Source organism: Carcharodon carcharias, chromosome 13, assembly GCF_017639515.1.
Source record: "Carcharodon carcharias isolate sCarCar2 chromosome 13, sCarCar2.pri, whole genome shotgun sequence".
In the NCBI taxonomy this organism is placed as follows: Eukaryota; Metazoa; Chordata; class Chondrichthyes; order Lamniformes; family Lamnidae; genus Carcharodon; species Carcharodon carcharias.
Genome location: NC_054479.1, coordinates 127,865,190 through 127,887,882, shown reverse-complemented (window position 1 = coordinate 127,887,882; position 22,693 = coordinate 127,865,190). Strand labels below are relative to the sequence as shown.

The 22,693-nt window shown below is 44.9% G+C and overlaps 1 protein-coding gene across 1 annotated transcript in view; it reads right to left on the bottom strand.

Annotated features, from left to right (window-relative positions):
- Window positions 1–911: 911 nt before the first annotated feature.
- LOC121285927 (striatin-interacting protein 1-like) overlaps window positions 912–22,693 on the bottom strand; it is a 38,561-nt gene continuing 16,779 nt past the window's right edge. The window contains exons 9-22 of the mRNA XM_041202881.1: window positions 20,833–20,960; window positions 17,619–17,801; window positions 17,099–17,307; window positions 16,543–16,608; window positions 15,274–15,337; window positions 11,824–11,895; window positions 10,726–10,800; window positions 9,529–9,626; window positions 8,609–8,735; window positions 5,760–5,860; window positions 4,058–4,124; window positions 2,528–2,632; window positions 1,798–2,002; window positions 912–1,317 (exon numbers count right to left, since the gene is read on the bottom strand). Coding sequence (XP_041058815.1) covers window positions 1,061–1,317; window positions 1,798–2,002; window positions 2,528–2,632; window positions 4,058–4,124; window positions 5,760–5,860; window positions 8,609–8,735; window positions 9,529–9,626; window positions 10,726–10,800; window positions 11,824–11,895; window positions 15,274–15,337; window positions 16,543–16,608; window positions 17,099–17,307; window positions 17,619–17,801; window positions 20,833–20,960 — 1,757 coding nt within the window. The 3' untranslated portion in view covers window positions 912–1,060. The remainder of the gene's footprint in view (window positions 1,318–1,797; window positions 2,003–2,527; window positions 2,633–4,057; window positions 4,125–5,759; window positions 5,861–8,608; window positions 8,736–9,528; window positions 9,627–10,725; window positions 10,801–11,823; window positions 11,896–15,273; window positions 15,338–16,542; window positions 16,609–17,098; window positions 17,308–17,618; window positions 17,802–20,832; window positions 20,961–22,693) is intronic.

Below are 22,693 nucleotides of genomic sequence, written 5' to 3'. Positions count from 1 at the left end.
GCGCTCATCCGGGCAAGCGGAAAGTATTCCATCACACTCCTGACTTGTGTCTTGTAGATGATGGACAAACTTTGGGGAATCAGGAGGCGAGTTACTTGCTGTAGGATTCCTAGCCTCTGACCTGCTCTTGTAACCACAGTATTTATATGGCTAGTCCAGTTCAGTTTCTGGTCAATGGTAACCCCCAGGATGTTGATAGTGGGAGATTCAGTGATGGTAATGCCATTGAACGTCGAGGGGTGATGATTAGATTCTCTCTTGTTGGCGATGGTCATTGCCTGGCACTTGTGTGGCACAAATGTTTCTTGCCACTTGTCAGCCCAAGCCTGGATATTGTCCAGGTCTTGCTGCATTTGGACATGGACTGCTTCAGTATCTGAGGAGCCATGAATGGTGCTGAATATTGTGCAATCATCAGTGAACATCCCCACTTCTGACCATATGATGGAAGGAAGGTCATTGATGAAGCAGCTGAAGATGGTTGGGCCTTTCCAGGTCACAGTGCACTTTGAATAAAAATCACCTTGAAGTAAACACCTTTCGGTTTTTCTGTAAAAGAGGTGGGGGCTGGGAGGGGGGAAAGAGGTGGTGCAATGTTTTTCACATTTAATGCACCAGTAGGACATGAAGAGAACCCAGTCCCCTCCCTGTACCAATGCAGTAAACACTGCATTACTCAAGTCTACAACAGTAAAACATGCGTCAAGCTCCATTCAGTTCCTGATCTGTCAATTGAAGTGGGCGGGTGGAAAATCCCGTCTGAATGGCCCCTATGTCCTGGTCCAGACGGCTGTAAGTGACTGACTCCAGAATGAGATGTGGATGCACCCACTCAGTCACCACAGACCCTTGGGTGGCAGTGTGCAGGGGCTGGGGCTGGGGCGGTGGGGGGTGGGGGGCGGGGAGGGTGGAATAAATGAAGCTGCAAAATCACCACCCCCGCGAAATGAGGTTAAAAACCAAACACCAAATAACTGCTGAGATGGGTTTTTCATTGAAAAAAAGTCTTTTGAAGACAGGTCATTATAGAAGCACCAGCTCGAGAGGTGAGCTGTCCTCATTAAGTTAGAGGCTGAAGAAGATCCTCCCAGCGGATGGGATGGGCAAAAACCTCTCTCTCCAACCAGAGCTCATAGCTGTAGCGAAAATCCTCAGGCAGCGAGACATGATGGCCCAGGACGCTCTGGAGGCAGTTGTCCACTGGGGCAAACTCCAGGTCACTGTGGTGCAGACCATAGCGTCGGCTGTTGAACATCTCAATATTGACTCTCAGGCCGCACTCCTCTGCCTGGAAATCCCAGGGTCGAGCATCAATATCTGTAGGAAGACAGACGTCAGAACTTATTGCAGTTGGAAACTAATCGATATCCCAGATTTACAAGGGTGGTGCCAGAACCGAGTGGTTAACACTATTTGGGAAAGGCTGAACAGGCTTTCTAAACTGACAATCCGAGTAAAGGAGTGCTGCACTGTTGGAGGTGCCATTAAACCGAGATCCCCTCTGTGCTCTCAGATCAACATGAAAGACCCCACAATCACACTGCAAGAACAGCATGGGAGGTCTCCCTCAGTGTCCTGACCAATATTTATCCCTCAACTGGCATCACTAAAATAGATAATCTGGGCTGTTTGTGGGATCTTACTGTGTGCAAATTGACTGCTGAACATCTTCTAAATTACAAAAGTGGGTGCCCAATTGGAACCTCAAAGTCCTGCGCTGCTGCTGGTCCAGTATACAGTGTGCATTGCTGACCCAGCCTAACTAACCACACATGGGTCTGATTTTCTTTGCCATACCGTTTCCGTATGCCCAGTCATCGTTGAGGCGGTGTCGCACTTTGTGGTAGATGGCAGACATGATCTTCATGTTACTCTTCCTCCACTGGCGCCCCAGGTACTTGGTTTGGAATTTCAGCAGTTTCAGTGCGTAGAGCTGCAGCATTGCCTGCTTTGCCCTCAGCACCCGCTTTAAAATTGGGGCCGACTTGAAAACCACAAGCATCTAAAAAGAAACCAGAAGATGCAGGTAGTCAACGAACAAATTGATGAACATTTTCGACTCCAAAAAAAAAAATCAACAGGGTCATCGTCATTCATAACCATGGGCTTTCAAAGGGACATTTTTGTGTCTTGTAGGAAGGTTATTTCTTGTCACCTGTGCTTCTCTCCACTAGGTTTAAGGGGCCACAGCCAATATGTAGGTGACCGTGAGAATGAGATTAAACAGCGAGCGCACAACTGGCCAGTGCTGAGTAGGCGATAGACTGAAGGTAGCATGACTGATTCATTTTCCATGAAACATGTATCTACAAATTGGACAATGCAGTGGTAAAAGCCAGTCAGGCTCTCTGACTCAGCACTGTTCTATGGTAATGGGGAGAGAGTGAGGGGTGGGGCACAGCACATGCCTGAAAAGCACCATTTTAGCTCGAGTTTCACTGTAGATGTGCTGTCAGCTACTGGGATCCTTGTTGACGCTTGTGGTGTAACCAAGGAACCCACAAAACAGATCAACCTTTATTCTCACCATGATGCGGGAGTGTTTCCATTTGGTGAGCTTGTTTAGGATACGCAGCAGGTTGATGCACGAGAAGAGATTCCTCCAGCAGAACTGGGTGTGGTCACCAGCTTCCTAGAGGCAGAACAAACAACAACTTGTCTTTATATAGTCCCTTTAATATATTAAAACATCCCAGTGCACTTCAAACACAAATTGACACAGAGATGGAGATGATGATACTGGGACATGATACTAAAAGCTAGGTAAGGTTTTAAGGAGAGTGATAAAATAGGACAGGGATAGACAGTTTTCAGGGGGGAGTTCCAGAGCTTAGGACCTAAAGAGCTGAACACAATGGAAGTGGTTGATGTTTGAGAGGCTAGAGTTGGAGGAATGCAGGGACCTTGGAGAGTTGTGGGGCTGGAGGATGTTTCAGAGACAGGAGTGAGGTGAGGTTATGAACTGACTTGATCAGGAGGATGAGAATTTTAAATTCAAGGCATTGCTATACTGGGAGCCGATGTAGGTCGATGTGTCCAGGGCTGGTGGGTGAAGAGGAATGTGTGTGTTGAATATGGGTAGATCACAACGCCACATCCCCTCACGCACTGTTGCACAGATTGAACATTCAGTGAAGCTTCTCTTATCCTGATCCAAGCATGCATCTCAATCCCATCCAGGATGACACTTCCTGAACATCAATGACCTTCTGGCCTCTCTGGGAAATGCACAATTTACTGTTGAATTTCAGTCATCGTTAAGTTTTGGATTCATGCCCACTAGGAACTGACTCAAATTCGTTTGCTTCAAATTCACTCAGCACCTTCCCTCATACTGAGGGAAGAGACAGTGACCCTGAGAGCATGGGTTGAATTATAATGCTGACCCCAGAGGATGGACTAAACCAGCGGGCCGTCCAATTCCCTCCAAGTGAGTTACTGGTTAGTCCTCGGCTGCTCTCTTCTACTTGTGCAAGACGCATGTGCCACAAACAAACAAGATAAACGAGCTCCAGGTCTGTTTCTGCTGAGGCTCGTACAAGGGGGGAGTATAAGCTGAGGAGTTGGGAGAACTCTCTGCTTTCTCCAAATTGCACCTCCCAAATGAGGGAAACTACTTAATGGCTGAACTAAAGCTATCGCCTGTAACAGGGCAGCTTTCCTTCAGCACTGCACTGAGCGGAATGGGACTTGAACACATGACTTGCTATAAAGATAAAAATGTGGGCCAAATTAGTGTGGTGCAATGATTAATGCTGGAACCATGTGGGCTGATTAATTCTGCTGTGCCTCCAAACCTGAAGATGGCAACTGATGCTGGGCTCTATAATACTGGCAGCTCTCTGGCTGTCACAGAAGGCATCCTATCCTCACTCAATATGTACATATACCTGCCCTTCCCAGCAGGAATCAGGGAGTGGCTGAGTTCTGCCTTCCTTCCTCAGGAGTGGGAAGCTAACCATCAGGGCTCCACCATTTCAGCTCAGCTGCAGCCTTGTTACTCAGTATGACCCAGTATCACAGGACAGATTCTGATTTCAATGTCTTCCGTACTTACCAGAACCTCTGTGGTGAGTTCTGGCAATTCGTGGATTACACAATGAGGGTAGTCTAGGACGCAGATACTGTGCACACAAAGAAACAGAATAATTAAGGCAAAGTCCTTGGCGTAAACTGCTCAAACTTTCAAAAAAATGACTTCAGTGATCTAACACAACATTCACACCTGGTTCTCACTGTATGAATCCTGGGTTAAATCATTGCTAAAGAACAGGCAGACACACAGCAGAACTTGTTCTGTGATTGGATTCCCCTACTCCCATCCTCAGATATCCCAGTTATGTACAGGATCAATACTTAACAATGTACTTAACAATCCTGCTCTTCCTTCAAATAACATCTAGAATCATGCAGCACACAGGAGGCCATTTAGCCCATTGTTTCTGTGCTGGGTGTCTGAAAGACATCTAATTAGTGCCACTCCCCATCTCTTTCCCATATTCCTGAAAATATTTCTTCTTTTTTTAAGTGCAGGTCCAATTTCCCTTTGAAAGTTGCTATTGAATTTGCTTCCATCACCCCAGCAGAGAGTGCATTCCAGATCAAAACAACAGGAAAGAAAACGCTCATCTTCCCTAGCTTTTTTTGCCAATTATTTTAAATCTGTGGCCCTTCTTCAAGTGAAAATAATTTCTTCCTATCTACAAAAACACCTCCTAATTTTAAACAGCTCCTGATTCGCCCCTTAATCTTTTCTGCCCTTAGGAGTACAATCCAAGCTTCTCTGGTCTCTCCACCAAACTGAAGTCCCTCATCCCTGGTACAATTCTAATAAATGTCATCTGCGCCTTCTCCAAGGCCTTGACATTCTTCCTAAAGTTTGGTGCCCAGACTGCAGCTGAGGCCTAACCAGCCATTTATAATGATTCAGTATAACCTCCTTGCTTTTGTATTCTACGTTTCTGTTTATAAAGTGAAGAATTCCATATGCTTCTTTTTATACAGAAAAGCGTTAGCTTTGAACAGTTAAAAAATCCTGTCGCAATCAGAGAGTCTTTGATTGTTACAGATACGGGAAGGTCCCAGGTTTAATCAGAGGCACCTAAACTCAGTCAGGGAATTACAATGGGCTGTGCTGTCCTAACTCAGGGAAGAAGAAAACTCAGTCACCATTGCAGTCCCTTATCCCTATTCAGTGAGAGGTAGCCCTGCTAGAAAATGAGAGGAGCAGAGGACAGTTTTGAACTCAGTTGCGATAACTCCTGAAGGCTGCAATTAACTCTGCCTAGGCTTGATGGTGATATGGGGAGGTCATGGAGAAAGACTGGCACCTTTGGAATGGAAGGCTAGCCTGAGGAGGAGGAGGAGAAGTTAGGGGGAAAAAAAGAGAGTTTTAATTTCCCCCAACCGAGCATTCCGCTAACGAGCATTCAGGCCAGATGGAGTTGGCTTTCTCAGCACAGATTTCCTCCCCCTCTGAAGGTGCTAACATTCCTTCCATAGGCACCTGCTGCTCCCTGGTACCTTACCAAAGGTACCCCCATTCTTGAGAGAAAAGACTCTGATCAGTGAGTGCCTGCAAGCCATTCGATCATGGGAGGCATCTTGGCCAAGCCTGCCTGACCTCTCACAATGCCCACACGTGGGCTTTACAGCAGGGGTTCTTGGACAGTAACCCAAATAATAACCCAGAGGGGCACCATTAGTTTAAGATGGGCTGCTCACTAGCTGGGTTTGATTTCAGAGTTCACCTTTCTCACCTGTTCTTGGCGGTGACATAGGACATGATGCTCTGATTGAAGAACTTCAGAATCAGTGGGATGCAGTTAGCAAATACCAAATGCTGGGAAACATATTCAAACTAGGAGGGAAGGCAAAGAGGAGAGTAAGAAGAGATCATCTCCTATTCAAACTTTAAAATCACATTCCCAGGCCACGGGCCCTACTCTACTTTTGCCAGGTTTTCCTGCTCCTTCCCCCTCTGCTATTCTGCAGTAACCATTTATACCTCTTTTGTGTAGGTCTTTTCTTATTGTCTTTTTGCCTTGCCCCCATCATCCCTATTGTTGGTTAATCACTCTGCCTCCCACCCTGTGACAGAGCTTCCCAATTGTTTGTTCCTTTCAGCCCCTTCACAGGCTCTGATCTGGCTTAAACAAAACTCTTCATTCTCTAACGCCTTCTAGTTCAGATGAAAGGCCATCAACTCCGAGTGTTAAGTCAGTTTCTCTTTCCACAGATGCTGCCTGACTTCCGGAATGTTTTCCAGCATTTTCTGTTTTGATTTAAAATTTTGAAGACCAATGAATAGGACTGATAACTAATTGTTCACAAGGCGAATAGCAGAAGAAAAGCCTGTTAGCTTTTAGAAAGGGAGCTGGAGGGGGAAATCACACAAGGTTCGGGGAAAAAAAGATCACCAGCCGACATGGCTGCCGTACATTTGTGCAGCTCCTGGACAGGATGTCACTTCAAAGACTCATGGTGCCTCTTTGAGGAATACATGACGCCCCAAGAAGTGAATTGGTGGCATGTTTGGGAAATTTGCAGATGACATAAAAATTGTAGTCGATAGTGAAAAGGATAGCTGTTGTCTCCAGAATGATATCAATGTCTGGTTGAGTGGGCGGAAAAGCGGCAGATGGAATTCAATCCAGAGAAGTATGAGGTAATGCATTTGGGAAGGGCAAACGAAGCAAGGGAATATACAATAAATGGGAGGATACTGGGAGGGGTAGAGGAAGTGAGAGACCTTGGTGTGCATGTCCACTGGTCCCCGAAGGTGACAGGACAGCTGGATAAGGTGACAAAGGAAGCATATGGAATGCTTTCCTTTATTGGATGAGGTATAGGCTACAAAAACAGGGACATAATGATGGAACTGTATATAATGCTGGTTAGACTGGAATTTTGTGTACAGTTCTGGTTGCCACATTACAAGGAGGACATAACTGCTCTGGAGAGAGTATGGAAGAGATTTACAAGAATGTTGCCAGGTCTTGAAAATTGCAGCTATGAGGAAAAATTGGATAGGCTGGGGTTGTTTTCCTTGGAACGGAGGCAGAGGGGTGACCTGATTGAGTTGTACAGGATTATGAAGGGCCTAGATAGACAGAGATGCTCTGTTTCCCTTAGTGGAGCAGACAGTTACCAGGGGGCACAGATTTGAGATGATTGATACAAGGATTCGAGGGGACATGGGGAAAAGCTTCTTCACCCAGAGGGTGGTGGGCGTTTGGAATTCACTGCCTGAAGGCAGAAACCCCCAACTCATTTAAAAGGCACCTGGATCTGCACCTAAAGTGCTGTAACCTACAGAGCTGCAGACTGGGTGCTGGAAAGTGGGATTAAAACGGGCAGCCAGTTTTCTTTTTCTTTTTCAGCCGGCGCAGATGTGATGGGCTGAATGGCCTCTTTCTGTGCTGTAACTCTTCTATGATTCTATTGAATTTAGAACACCCCGTCAGAATACCTGTGGCTAGATGAGGAGGATGTAGGAGAGCACAAGGGGTGGGGGGGGGTGTGGGGGGGGGCGCACGCAGGGTGAGGTGGAGGGGGGAGGCATGGGGGGAGGGTCAAGAACCAATTGCGGACACTGTGAATCAACCACCTCTCCTCACCATTAAAAGTATGGATCAGCACAGCCTGCATTGGAACGTCATAGGGGAATGAATAAATGGAAGGTGCAGGCTAGCCCGCTGTGTGACTGTGGAGGGACTATCCAAACTGCACTGCATCTCAAACATCAGTGCTCATCCACAAGAACACAAGAATTAGGAGTAGGCCATTCAGCCCCTCGAGCCTGCTCTACCATTTGATAGGATCATAAGATTCCTGTCTATCCCCATAGCCTTTGACTCCCTTGTCAATCAAGGATCAATAAGAATCCTTCCCTGGATGAATAACTTCTACTGACTCTGTAACACCAGAGAACAGAAAGGGGATAACCAGCTTCACATTTAATATTACTTTTCAGGCTGACATTGAAGCAAGTGAGTCACAGTTTGGAATCTAATCCAGGGGTCTGGGTGGTTTGTGGATAGAATAGTGGATATCCAAGAGTGAGTTAGAGGCTAAAACATAATCGAGGATTTAGATATAGAACTGTCATTCAGAATGAATCACAGTTAATGGGACATATACATTTTATCCCACTGCCTGATGTCTTATAGCCATTCTGTTCTGTGTTTGAAATAAGATTGATTTTCTAGATCTAATACTTGTGAATTCTCCACTGTATGACTAACCAGCAACAGGTCAGACACATGTGGAAGTATTTTATAACTGTTTATCCTCCCTCTCATCCCTTATTATTTCCATTACTTTGTTGGGCATTTCCCCCTAGCTGAGCCCGTTTTGCATTCCATCCAGACTCGGTACCTTAGCTGCCAAGATTGCAAAGAGCCGTAAGTTCACAGACTTGGTCCAGTGCTCCCTGGTTGACCACTAGGAGGCACAATGCTTCCATTTGGCAGCTGGAGGATGATTGTCACTTAATACAGCTCAAGGTGAGAAATTGCACTGAGTTCGGGAAACGAAACCCACGCCCTACACTGCACCCACCAACCCACACTCCCCCCACTCGGTCAGTGCCTCTAGTGTTGTTTACCTGGTAGACATGGTTGAGTTTGAGATGCTTGAGTAACAGGAGCATCAGTGCCGAGATAGCTTTAACAATGATCTCCTTGTGCCTGTTGACGTCAATCCCCAACTTCATGCTTTGTAGCACAGTATTGCTGCGTAAGTGTAACAAAGAGGAGAATCTATCCCACTGAAATATTAAATACTCTATTATTATTGCTTCCTCTGTGAACTACTGTGAACTAACTTAAAGAGATGCTGATAGTTCTGTTCGTAATAGGGTCAGCCAGTTGGCACCAGGACAGTCGTGAAATAACCTGGATATAATAGTGGAAAAAACCCCAGTGTGGCACTGGGATATGGACATGAATTAACCCCCAGTGTGGCACTGGGGTATAATAGTGGAAAACCCCCCAGTGTGGCACGGGGATATGGTCATGAAATAACCCCCAGTGTGGACTGGGATATGCTCAGGACAATCCCAAGTTTGATTCCAATTTGCATTTGCCCAAGTGACATTGCATTGGTCTGGGACAACTGTTGTGTTCTGGGCTGGGGCTAGGGTTGGCGAGAAGGGGAAATAATATCAGACAAAGTCCTTCCTCTCCTCTCACTCCAGGGTCAGCAGTTTTGTTTAGGCCCAGGCATGAAGACTAATCATGGGCCCAATGGTCGCATCTCTCCAGCTTCACAAATAACGAATGCAACTAACGTGCACCGAGTGTCGTGATGTTGGAAAATGGAATTTGGCTTGACTTGGATGAGCATCTCCTGAAGAGGTGGGGAAACACCACAGGAAAACCAGAGCCCTTGTGCAACGAGTAGCAGGAGGATAACGGACATATTGAAAATCAAACAGACCTTGTTATTTTAGGGGAAACGTTCCAAATAAGGACACAAACAAATGCAGAAAGGAGTCACTGAAAACATTATCTGAACAAAACTCACGGCATCTCTTCAGGCAGGAGATCAGCCAAGATATTGATAGAGTCAGTCTTTGCCTTGGATGTGGGGGCAGCAGCCAGCTGGATCTTCAGCAGTGCTATCTGTAGAATCATAACACCCCACCACCCCATCAAAAACTGTTAGTTAAGAAGGAAAGAAAGTGCATTTTAGCACACCTTTGACAAATCACTGTACAGCCAAGCAAGTACTTTTGAAGTGCAGTCACTGTTAGGACATGCAGCAGCCAGTTTGCGCACAGCAAGCTCCCACAAACAGCAATGTGATAATGACCAGATAATTTGTTTTTAGTGATGCCGGTTGCAGGATGAATATTAGCCAGGACAGTGGGAAGAAATCCCCTGCTCTTTTATGAAAAGGCACCAGGCAATATATTTACGTTCTCCTGACTTCAAAGTCTCATCCTAAAGATGGCAGTGCAGCACACCCTCAGTACTGGGGTGTTAGCCTAGATTTTTGGGCTCAAGTTTCTGGAGTAAGGTTTCAACCCACAACCTTCAGACTTGAAGGTGAAAATGCTACTAACCAATTTATGGCTGACACCCAAGTAAGTATAAAACCTATTGAGGAAAGGAATTGGACACTGTGCTAAACTGGTATTCAGAATAATATGAGGATTTTCAAGCAGGGCTCACGCCAAGGGGAACAAGTTAAAAAGTTGGAAATGGAATTGGGCAGAAGTAGGGGAACAAACAATAAGATTTAATACTTTGCAACATCTGCAAGGGGTCAGTTGGTAAGGCCAATGTAAGACACATTAAAGAGCATAGGTTCAAATCCCAGTCTGGCCTCAGGACTGTTCCTATAGAGAGAGATGAAAGAACTCAGGAGATTCCTGCTCCTGATCCAGTGACCTCTTTCCAGTGGAAAGGAAAAGCACGGAGTGAAATGGAAAAACAAGAAACACAGCAGGTTTTAAGGGGCAGCACAGCAAAGGACAATCCCTGGTTTGACCCCCAGTCTGAGTGGATCTCAGCCAAAGTGGCACCTCTGATTCATGCACCAGAAGAGGGCCTAGGGATGGGAGGGTGTGCTGGCCCCTGTGAATCTGACCCCCTCAATCAATGAACTGGTCCTGGAGAGGTGGCAGGGGCTTAGGAAATTGGGAATAAAAGCAGAAGAATGGTACTGATCGGGACAAAGGTACTGTTGAGACATGGGCTGTGTATAGCCAATACTCACCATATACTGAGGTAGGTTGTATAACATTGCCTGATACAGGATCTCAACTGGGGTCTGTTCTACCTCCTCAGCTCCCTGTGTTCAAGGAAAAGGCAGAATTGTAATCATTTTGTTTAATGTTACTCAGTTCAGTCTGTTGTTAAACTGCACAACAATCGTTGAGTTGGGTGAGAATATTCCCCCCCAGTTGCTAAGAGTGCAGTAAGTTACCATGAGTTGAAGCTACTTTATATCCTACTTTATACTTGCAGCAGGTGGGGGGATGGCGGGGGGTATATACCCTTCAGAAGCTTTTGGCTGATTACAGCCTTTCCTTCCACTTGGTTGGCTTCTGCTTTTGGTGTATCAGCAATCACAGGCTAATACCCGTATTCTGCCAACACTTATGTGAGTAAATCAGGTCTGACCTGCTGAGTTGGCAACCCTGGTAATGAAAGGCTTATAAATGGAAATAAATTCGAGATGGGTCTTGAAGGTTTCAAGTAACGGGGTTGTGATTTTGGCAGCTTGTTCCATTGTGGGATTGTCCTTGGGGAGAAAGATTGTTGACACACTGTCTTGGAAACAAATAGTCTTTGTAGTTTGTGTGGATGGCTACCTGGTGTTTTGTCATTGCCGGAGGACACTAGACTGTGCATCTTGGACTCTACTCAATCCAGTCCTGAGGAAGTTCTGCAAAACTTTTGAATCTTTCCTTCAAGAGGTAACTCAGCTAATCAGAATGTCTACTTAATCTCTCAATACTGGCTACCTCACTCTGCATATTTCCAAGCAACATTAAATGTATATTAGGGACAAAAAATGTAAAATAGGTGCTTACGCAAGGTATTCTAACAATGGGGTCATTTAGAATCGCCCACTGTGGAAGGTAACAAAATCAGGCAATGGAGGGCTGGGGAAGGAATCCATTGGCAAGTCAAAGCTTTCGAGTGATACTCACACGAGGCAAGTAAGTGGATTGAAGGTCACCTCCATGCCCTGCTCTTAAGCCCCATTGAACAGAATGCATATAGAAAGGGTGTGATTGCCTAAGAGCCCTCCGTTGTTCCTCATGAACTCTACGTACCATGGGGTGGGTACACACTGCACAATCCTTACCAGTGACACTGGGGATTTCTGCAACTCTTCCTCCATCTTGGCCTGTACTTCTGCGATGGATACGTACTTGTGCTAATGGAGGAAAAACACAAAACCAATTTTTTTTTAAAAAAATACTTTTCTTCAGCCAATGGATGTCCTGGCGTAATTACTTAGTCACATCAAGCTTCTTGATGGCCCATTAGAAGACCCATGTTGAGCCAAGGCAGTCAATCGCAGCAGACTATTGCATCATGGAGGGCATCACAACACAGCCCACTCCTGGCCTCACCCTCCCAATAGTTCAGCTGACAGAATGGCAGCATCATCAGACTCAATAAAATGCTGTAGCGCCAGATCGTAAATCCAGCCACAAGCCTGTTCAAGTTAGACTTACATAGATTCTGCACAACAGGCACAGGCCATTTGGCTCAATTAGACTATGCTGGTGTTTATACTCCATACATGTCTCCTCCCATTCCCATCTCAGCCTTCCAGCTTATCTTTTTATTCCCTTTTCTCTCATGTTACGTCTAGTTTCCTTCTGAAGGCATCTAAGCGGTTTGCCACAACCATTTCCTGTGGTAGCGAGTTCCATATTCTAACCATCCCGAGTAAAATAAATTTCTTACTTTCCTATTGCATTTATCAGTAAACATCACATATTTATGGTCCCTAGTTGCAAGGTTAGTAGCAGTTATTAGTTATTAGTAGCCTTAGAAGGACTTAGACCCCACCCCATTCCATGACTATTGCCTAATGTTGAATCAACCTTGATATCCCATTTGACTCTGTGCTGAGCTTCTGATCTTATATTGTCTCCATCTCCATGACCACCTGCTTCCACCTCTGTAAAATTGCTTGTCTCTTCCTCAATCTCAGCTCATCAGCTGCTGAAAACTTTATCAATTCCTTTATTGCCTTGAGACCTGACTACCCTAATGTTCCCTGGGTCAAATTCTCATCCTTCATAAACTTTAGCCCATCCAAGGCTCTGCTGCCCATAACCTAACTTGCACAGAGTCCCATTCAGCTGTTGCTTCGCTGCAGACTGATCTATTTGGGCTCCCAGTTGCAAATCAAAATGACCCTCTAGCCAGTGCTCTGCTAATTGACACATCAAACTAATGGAAAATGCCATTTGTAAACACAGTCACTTTGAAACATTTATTAACCCAGGTTGGCCTCTCAGCTTTGCAGAGTCCCAATGGCATCAAATAGTCAAAGTGGCCTTTCTTGCAGGTAAAGGTGTGAAACATGATGAGGTGGACAAGCCACAAGCATCAACTCACCGAGGTTTCTTCAACAGCATCTTCTGAACCTGCAACCTCTACCACCTAGAAGGACAGGGACAGTAGAGGCTGGGGAACACCACCACCACCTGCAGGTTCCCCTCCAAGACTCACACCATCTTGACCTGGACATACATCACCATTCCTTCACTATCATCGAGTCAAAAAATCCATGAACTCCCTCTCTACGCACTGTGGGAGTACCTACACCATATGGACTGTCCATGGTTCAAGGTGGTGGCTCACCACCTTAGGGATGGGGACAAATATTGTTCATGTCAGTGTCACCCACAACCTTTGAATGAATATTTTTTTTAAAAAAAAGTCAATCAAAGCTGGAAGATTGATGCCAACAATTGCTAGAATACTGGAAATTCATTCCAAAAGTAAGCCCAAAGGAGAAAATTGCTTCAGGAGAAATTCCATGGTGAATCTGGTGTCCATAGAGTTCCAGGGCATCCTGCCCTCCTATGTTTGTACGACATAAAGTGACTCCACAGGATCAGTACAGCTGCTGTGAGTCTTCATCTGACAGCAATTATATAAATATATATATATATATATATATATATATATAGCACCATTCACTCACTCAGGACTTCCCAAAATGTTTTCCAGCCGTTTAATTACTTTTTGAAGTTTAGTCACACATTATATAGGCAAACATGGCAGCCAAACTTGCACCCAGAAACCTCTCAAATTGGAAATGAATGGTTAAAATTCTTCATAAATTAGTTCTATGTCTAAGAGGCCCAGGAGACTTTAGTCTTCCTAAGAGAGTGGACTTACTGACAGAACCTTTGCTTATCCTGAAGAATTTCCTTTAATTTCTAAAAGGAAACAAAGGTGGCCTCATTATTGAGCTACCTGTATTTACCTGTGCAGTGAAAGATGGAGGGGAGGGGTTATTAATCCCAAACAATCTTGCTGTGGAGCTGAAAGATGAGAGAGAGAGAGCAAGAAAGGGAGAGAAAAAGAGAGAGCGAGAGAGGGATCTGCAGATCTCTGTAACAGCACTGCAGATTGTACTCAATGAGGAATCTCCTGAAGCTCCCTGTCTGTAAACCTAAAAATAGGATAACTGGAATGTGGAAACCTGTCCTAGACAAAACACAGGCCGAGGGAAGCATCTGATCAGCACTAGACTTAGTGAGAGAGAGAGAGAGAGAGCTCAGTGTGGACTTAGGTGATAAAAAAACCCAAAAAGTTAAAAAAAGTGTTTGATTTCCCTTGAACTCAAAATAAATCACCAAAATATCACAAAGGCAAGAAGTACTGGTTCATTCTTTCAAAGGAAACTCATCTCACCAACGCAGCATGTAATTGCCTGTTGAATGAATCCAGAGTTTTTATTCCTTCACTATCATGCCCAGGAGGCCATATCTTACTGATGGATTCCCCGCATTTTGCCACGGTGTCTTCCTAGTTTTCTGGTCACCATTTTTTGAACATGAGAAGCACACTGGTTTGCTCTCAATTTTCCAGCCCCGTCGCTGATCGGACCCACCGTGGGCGAGGCGGATGTCCATTGACTTGCGGCGGGACCGGAAGATTGCGGGGGGGGGGGGGGTGGAAAATCCGGCCCAGAATCTTTCCCTGCATTCAGTAAATCATTCATGGTGAGTGTCAGCACTTTATAGATTTCACCCTGAGGTACATAAACCACCCCCTCACCCTTCGTGCTCCCAATTGCAATGGCTGAGTTTCAGTCTCTATAGGAACTCCAAGCACACAAGGACATAAGAAATAGGAGCTGGAGTAGACCATTCAGCCCTATTAGCCTGCCAGCTGATAAATATGATCATGGCTAATTTCCTACCTCAACTCACCTACTATCCCAATTATCCTTTAACATGCAAAAATCTATAGCACTTGTCTGGAATATACTGAATGACATGACATGATGTCAGTGGTAGTAAGTTTAGTCTGATGATGAGTGGGGTTTGTTCCTGGCGTCTTCTTGAGCGAGTACCTCCAGCAAACAATCGTTTACTCAGCTTTTAGTTTTCTTAATAGGAATTTCCTCCTGCTTGTCTGCTGCGTATGTACTTTTTTTTAAACAAGAAAACAGCATTTTCCCTTTCTGTTTCGCTAAAATATTTGCTTGTGCACTTTTCTTTTGAAGAAATAAAAACTCTGCTTGATTCAGAAGAATTGTACTCAGTATTTACTCTCCTACCTGTTTCAGGGTTTTCACACTGTTGTGAATGGGTCTGGGCAAACCCACCAGGGTTTCTGTGTCACTAGAAACAGAGAGCACAAGAATATTTTAAATAGTTGTTTCGTAGTACAGAACTTGAGTATTGCTGAAAAAAGAAAAGTTTCACAGCATGTTTTTTTTTAAGCAATATTTTTTATCAATGAGTGGCTGACACAGCTTGGAGGAGTTTACTACTTTCACTACAAACACTAAGGATACTTGAAAGCGAATTACACACTGAGCAGAGTTGGGAACAGGCACAGGGAAGAATCACAATCAGACAATATATTACGGCGACAGGACAATTGGCCCATCGCACACTTGCTAGCTCTTTAACTGGAACACTCTAATCTCACAACCCTGCCTTTTCTCTCTATCCATCAATCTTCTTTTTCTTTCAATAAAATCCAATTTTAGATGCTTTAATATCTGCAGAAAGACTTTCTGCTAACTTCCCCTTCATTCTTTTCCTGTTAATCCTCAGTCCGTGCCTCCTAGCAATCGATTTGCAAACCAGGAGTAAACAAATCTAAACTGTCTATCTTTTCAAAGTTAAGAAAAACTCTGTTTGAACCATTTTAACCTTCTCCATTAGAGTTAAAAAAAAACCACACTTGATTTCTCAAGCCTTTCTTCATAACTATGGTCTCTCATTCCTGGTGCCATTCTAAAAGAATCTTCCCCAGTCCCTTTCTATGGTTCTAATATCTCCCTATCATGGAGCCTCTTGAACCTCTGTCTTGCACAAGTTCCACTTCACTTGCTTTGGTGCTCAATATCCCTTTATATAAAAACACAGAGACCCATTTGCTATTTTAATAGTCTTCTCTATGTATCTGCAGCCACTGATCTCTGCATTCTCTTCCCATTTTAGAATCTTATCACTGGGAGAACAGCCTGACAATCTCCCTAATTTGTTGACAGCAATATTCTGAATCATTTCTATCGTGCTTGTGTCCAAATCATTATATCAATGGAAAAGTAAAGAGGAGGATGTTACATCTGGTGACAGGCGGTGAGGGGGGTAGTTACAGGCAGCGACAGGTGGCGAGGAGGATGTTACAGCCAGTGACAGGCAGCAAGAACACACAAACGTTTTAGATTTTATTTTAATTGGCCCCATTGTCACTGCTGAGTTGACACACAAAAATTTAGCAGTACACACACACACACATGATATATACAACACATATACACAGGTAAACATAGAATACACATACACACATGCAATAATTCTTTCTCACTCACTTTCCCAGGGTGAATCCAATGAACTTGCACCTACTGACTTCCAGAAAATCTTCAATGTCCTTCTCTCTGCAGAAGTGAGGTGAACAAAACTGACAATCACGTTCACATTGGAGGTGCTAAGGCTTTAAGCTGAGAATATGCAGCATATCAAACAGCAGCAGCACATTCCAATGGAAACCAATCAAACATTTCTAAGCAGTGGTGCGATCAAGATACTTCAGCGTAGCTGTACATTGAGTGGGTTTGAATAGTCACCGAATGGAGATCGAGTTGAGTCTCCTGGGGATGAGAGGGAAGGGAGGATATAAATGGGATGATCCCCTGGAATGCTGTGGCACTCACTCAGTCAGTTAAATGGTCTGTGTGACCCGGAGCAAATGATCAGCGCTTGTTGCTATGGGGCATGTACCTCCAGGGAACTACTGACCAGTGAGGAAGGGTTGGGTGGGGGTGGGAATGGGTGAAGGTGAGTGTCCTTTTCAGAAAGTTACATAACCAGACAAAAAAAATCTTAAAATCATAGTCTGATTAATGTTGTCAATAACTAACGACACACCTTACTTTAGTGGCCCAGGGCAGGCATCGAGGGAAGAGCAACCTCTCTGGCGCCAGTCCAGGGGAAGGCAGGTCCTGAATTAGTGCCTCCCTCTCCAGTGGATCCACATCTCCCTCAATCCCACCGTCACCATCATCTGCCTCCTCCTCTTCCTCCCGAGCCTCATCTCTCTCACAGTAGATGTCCAGGCTGTCCTGCTTCATGAGAACCTGCCAGTGAGACCACATGGTTAACACATACCCCAGCTGTCCAGAATGCCCCCCCAACCCCGCATCGCCCATCTGTACATGTGTTCCCCCCACCCATAGCCCATCCGTCAGCTTCTTGCCCCCAGCCTCTCTTTCAAAACTGAGTACGATAAATTTTAGTTGGGACACGGGACCGAGACGGGCAAATGGAGTTAAGAGGAAGATTGGCCATAATCTAACTGAATGGACCACACTGAATTGAAGGGGCTGAATGGCCTAATGGTTCCCATGAAGGACAGAAGGGGATCAGCAGCTCTGAAGATGGATCTTACCCTCCTGCCCCTGCGACCTCGCTTCTGCTGCTGCTCCAGGATGTCCATGGCAGATGCCGGTGGAGAGGTGGCTCGTAGGGTTCGCGTTACCTGGATACTGTCCTCCAACAGCCGAGGGAGGCCCAGCTTCACTCGCTTTTCCACTTTCAGCTCCTGGAGTTTCTCAAAGCCTCCGAAACAGAACTAGGACAAAGGAAAGTGGTTAACCAAATGATTCACCCTTTCAATAGCACCAAGTACAACCTGAGCACCTGAAGGGGTGGAGGGTAACTGCACCAGTACACAAATCAGGGCGGGATAGGCCTTGGAGAAAGTGCCAGAGGGGTTTACCAGAATGATACCAGGGAAAAGAGGCTTCAATGTGAAAAGACTGGAGCTGCTGGGATTGTTCGCCTTAGAACAGAGAAGGTTAAGGGGTGGCTTGTTAAAGGTGTTTTTAAAAAATATCATGGGATTTGACAGAATAAGTGAGATGACATTATTTTCACTGGCAGCAGGGTCAGTAATCAGGGGACACAGGTTTAAGGTAATTGTCATAAAGCACCAGAGAGGCAAGTTTTTTAAAAAATGATCTGAAGAGGTGAAGGCAGCAGATTCAATAATAACATTTATAAGGGAAATGAATAAAAACCTGCAAAAGAAAAGTCTGCAGAGCTATCGGGAAAGAAGCAGGAGGGAGTGGGACTAATTGGATAGCTCTACCAAAGAGCTGGCATAGGCTTGAAGGGCTGAATAGCCACCTTCTTAGCTGTATAAAAATACAAAAAAACTTTCCTATTCATAATACACAGATACAAGTGACTGGTTTATTCATCTACAAGTCCCATGAAGAATAGTCACAAAAAGTTAGTCTGCTGGTACAGCAAGTAATTAAGAAGGCTAAGGGAATGCAATCCTTTGTTACAATAGGGATTGAACATAAAAATAAGAATGTTATGCTTCAGTTATACAGGGCATTGGTGAGACCGCACCTCAAATACTGTGTAAAGTTTTAGTCTCCTTATTTAAGGAAGGATGTAAATGCATTGGAGGCGGTTCAAAGGGGGTTTACTAGATTGATACCTCAAATGAATGGGTTGCCTTATGAGGAAAGAATGGACAGACTGGGCTTGTTTCCACTGGAGTTTAGAAGAGTGAGGGGTGATTTGACTGATACAAGATCCTTAACAGCCTTGACAAAGTGGACATCAAAAGGATGTTTCCTCTTGTGGGTGAGTCCAGAACTAGGAGGCACTGTTTTAAAATTAGGGGTCGCCCTTTTAGGACAGAGATGAGGAGAAATGCTTTCTCTTGGAGGGTTGTGCGACTTTGGAATTCTTTGCCTCAGAAGGTGGTGGAGGCGAAGTAGATAGATTCTTGTTAGGCGAGGGAATCAAAGGTTATCAGAGTTAGATGGAAACGTGGAAATTGAAACACGAGAAGATTAGCCATGATCTTATTGAATGGCGGAGCAGGCTCGAGGGGCCGAATGGCCTACTCCTGTTCCTATTTCTTGATACTCTGAGAAGTTATATTAGAACTGAATCATTAGCACACTTGTTCTTAGTGTGTACAAACTTCATACAAAATAAAAGGCACTGTTCACCTGTGACCATTTCTCTGCACCCACAAGTACTCCCTTTGCACATCCTATATAACCAATGAGAGATGTGCACGGTCTGCATTGGTCACTGTAGACCTCCCTGGTCTGTTTCAAAGCCTGTAATGGAGTAACACCAAGATCTTTGGTGCACAAGTTCAAGGCATGACGCTATATGCCCTCTGATAAAACCAATCATAATGTTGGAGTGTTTTTTTTGGGGGGGGGGGTGTGGAGTAGGGGAGGGTAAATATCTGCTGGATCTGTTCCATTTAAGCATAGTACAACAGCACAGACCCCTCAGGGATTTAAGAATCACTTAGGATGAACATAGGAGTTTGTGGATATCCTCCAGGTTCAATCCATAGGATATACAATTGTGGGGTCCGCTGGATTGTATTGGAAAAGTTTGCTGGCGCAGCACTGGCATTCGGACTGGCATCAAGCAGGACAGCAAAGCTTCCTCACAGGAAGGCAGAGATGAGGAACAGCTCCTAACTCAAGGGCAGGGCTGGCAGTGGATTGATGCCCACTCGGTTAGGTTGAGGACACGTGACAGTGCAAGGTGTACCAGTATAAAACAACCTGGACTCCCCACGGGCAGGAAAACATTTCAAGTGCTTTATGCTCAGGGGAAATAATAGCGGAGAGAAAGGAGAGGGGTTTAGTTTTGTGGGGAGGGGGAGGTGTAGCAGAAGAGGGTTTCTGAAAGCAGAAGGGGAACGGCAAGGAAAAGAGAATTAGTGAGAAAATTGTGGAGGACAGAAACAGGCAGCCACTAACTGGTGGAGTGAAGGGTCATTTAGTGACCCAGTACTGAAGGTGCATGTAGACTCAGGTAGCGCAGGGAGAGGCCATGCAGGGATTTAAAGGAGCGCTACCACTACACACATCTGAGATTCCAGATTTGAGACCCCAATTAGCCAATCCCGGCAGAGGTGGTGGAGGTGATAGACATTTGGCTTCAGTGGCCCTGTGAGGTTGGGGAAAAAAATGACCCAAGGTCCCCATTCCTGGTGGCTAGCCTGCTGTAAAGGGCATGCAAACACCCTCAATCGAGAAAAAGATCAGGGCTAGACTGGGTTACAATGCTCTCCACAGGCAAGTTGCTGTCTGAACTGAGGAGCGGGGAAAGCTACTCAACTGAGATGCCAGAGTCTGTTGCACCTGTGGCACCATGTCCCAGCAAGGAGCAGCAGCTGCAGCAGGGGGAAGGGTGTGGGAAAGGGTTGAGGAAGTGTGGGGCAGAATAGCTGTCTGCAGCATGTACCATCTATAGAACACACTGCAGCAACTCACTGAGGATTCTTCAGCAGCACCCAAACCTGTCAGCTCCACCACTTCAAATGATAAGGACAGTCCCTGGGAACACCACCAGCTGCAAGTTTCCCAAGTCACGCTCCATCCCGACTTGGACCTTCACTGTTGCTGGATCAAAATCCTGGAACACCCTCTCTAACTGAGTGAACCACATGGACTACAGTGGTTCAAGGCAGCTCACTGCCACTCTTTCAAGAGCAACTAAGGATGGACTTTAAATGCTGGCCTTACCGGTGATGCTCATATCCTGAGAATGAATAAAAATAAAACTTAGAGGGAGTTAAAAAGCATAAAGGAAACTGCAATGAGACCTACCAGAATTGTTTTCCAAAGAAGCAGCAAGACCTTCTTAATGGGGCAATGTGGAGTGTGTCCATTACAGTATTTATTAACAAGAGAGAAGAGGAGAACTGCAAAGGGCTCACCATTATATACCGGGGAACCTAAGGAACAGGATGCAATTCATCAACACAGGACACATTTTACTTATCACGTGAACTATCTGAGAAACAGTCTGGGTCATTTTGAACTAAACCAATTCCAATGACAAACTCCATTCACACAATTGCAACAACAGCTCTGTATTATCTGGAAGTTCACAAGATAGTTGAGGGTGGGGGTGGAAGGTGGGGAATATTTTAGAAGGACAGAAGGAGTGAATTCCATTGAAATTCACACCTGAATCATCCCGATATTTGGTTCTATCCCACACCATTGCCTAAAAGCAACTGCAGCGGTGGAAAGGCACCCTCACATCTTTTTACAATCCAGCTGCCTCAGCTTGGACTAGGCAGCTGTGGAAATGGCCTGTGAAGGGTAGGGTAGAGGTACATATCAGCTCAACACCCTGAGATCCCGCTGGAAGAGTGGATCACAGCAAGGACACTGCAGGACTCAGCTGACAAGGACTCTGCAGTTGAATAGCTTGCCAGAATCATGCCGTTGTTTGTTTCTGAGTGTGTCAGTCAAATTCCAGCATCCCAAAGTGACCAGTCTTGATGTGAGTGAGCCCAGCCAGAGAACAACAACAAGATATCCAACCATGGGGTGCATCGGAGATGAGCCAGATCCCCACCCTAACTTGATGATCAGCAGAGGCTGCTGGGTAGCATTCAGGAGCAGGAGATTAGCTGATTTTTGCTGTCCTTAACCCAGGGACATTGAAAAGAAAAATCACACACCACAGTTGTAAAGTTTTAATCTTAAAGCCAGTGATTCACAGGAACACATTTAAGGCTATGCTGGAGCATTTACAGCACAGGAACATGTCAAGTGGTCTAACTGGTCCATGCTGGTGTCTATACGTCACATGAACCTCCTCCTACTCCACTTCATCTCACCCCATCAGCATATCCATCAATTCAGCTCTCTCTCAAACTTATTTAGCTTTTCCTTAAAAACATCAATGCTATTTGCCTCAATTACCTCATGTGGTAATGAGTTCTGTCCTATTCTGGAAAGCCAGTTGCTGAATGACAATACTGGGGCCAATCTTCACTCAATCTAACCTTTATTTTCAGAGTGAAACATTACGAGCATACACCTCCTAACTCAACAACACCACAGTTTCAGTAAGTGTCTCTTTATATATGCTCAAGTGAAACCCCAATTAATGCCCCCCACTTGCATATAATTAAAATCAACTGGTATACAATTAACAAGTTCTGCATTCTTAAACACTCTTGAATAAAGATGTTTCTACTGAATTCCTTATTAGATTTAATAGTGACATTTATGGGCCCTAATTTTGATTTCAACACTGTGCCCTGGTTATGCCTTCCCAAATTCTGTATACAGATTTCTGGGTCAATACCTTAGAGAATAAACTTTTATCGGATATAAAATCCAGGACATTACTTGTTTTATAACTGATGGAACTGGACCTAGATCCCTGCTGCGGGCACCTTGAATTTATTTTTAACCAGTTAACACAGTTTCGCATCTCTTTCTCTCTCTCTCTATTTCTTCCCCCCACCCCTTATCTCATCCCAAAAAGCCAGAGTGCTTGTGCAAACATTAAGACAAGCAGAAAATACTAGGAATCTGAAATTAAAAAAAAACAAAATGTTGAGAACACAGTTGCTCAGTTAGCACCCATGTGGAATGAAAGGTTGGACTATTGATGATTTGGATGCATGCCGCTTCATCAGAACTCTCAAGGGGTCAGATGAAGGGT